Source organism: Penaeus monodon, chromosome 23, assembly GCF_015228065.2.
Source record: "Penaeus monodon isolate SGIC_2016 chromosome 23, NSTDA_Pmon_1, whole genome shotgun sequence".
NCBI classification, from domain to species: Eukaryota; Metazoa; Arthropoda; class Malacostraca; order Decapoda; family Penaeidae; genus Penaeus; species Penaeus monodon.
In genome coordinates, this window is record NC_051408.1 from 7000644 (window position 1) to 7001324 (window position 681).

At 35.8% G+C, this 681-nt stretch overlaps 1 protein-coding gene across 1 annotated transcript in view; it reads left to right on the forward strand.

Annotated features, from left to right (window-relative positions):
* Positions 1-681, forward strand: part of LOC119587754 (glutathione S-transferase Mu 3-like) — a gene marked incomplete at its 5' end in the record, with an annotated part of 5946 nt that overhangs the window by 4985 nt on the left and 280 nt on the right. Inside the window, 2 exon segments of the mRNA XM_037936440.1 lie at positions 7-102; positions 238-681. Coding sequence (XP_037792368.1) covers positions 7-102; positions 238-438 — 297 coding nt within the window. The 3' untranslated portion in view covers positions 439-681.

Here is a 681-nt window from a genome sequence, read left to right on the forward strand (position 1 = left end):
AACTAGGACACCCAGAAGGATGCTTACCTAGAGGCTCTGCCAAACACACTTAAGCTCTACTCAGATTTCCTTGGAGAACGCAAGTGGTTTGCTGGGGACAATGTGAGTTCTGTTTTTCTGCAGATTTTTTTTTATGACTTAAGAATAATTAAATATTTCCAGATTATAGATAGTTCTCAAAATATAGATATACAAGATCATATTGAATGTATTCTAACACTGTTCTTCTTACCGCAGATAACCTATGTGGACTTTATCATGTATGAAATTCTAGATGAACACCTTGTACTCGATAGTGGTTGTTTGAAAGACTTCAAAAAGTTGCAGGAATTCCACAAACGCTTCGAGGAACTCGAGCCCATCAAGAAGTACATGGCCTCGCCAAAGTTCATGAAATCGCCGCTCAACAACAAGATGGCCAAGTTTGGAAATAAATAGATAAAGCATCTGATTGACATTTGAAATTTGATCTTACCATTTTTGAAGAAAACCTTTCCAATTAGTGTGTGAACACTGCTATATCAGCACTATTGTTCTTGTTTGTGATACAACATATGATTCTAGTTTTATAATGAATGTGTCTTTGGTTACCATTTCTAGTTAGGGAGGGGAAAAAATTACCCAAAAGTTGATGAGAAATTGTGTGTAGCTGAAAGTTTTGAAAAGTTTCAGAAGATACAC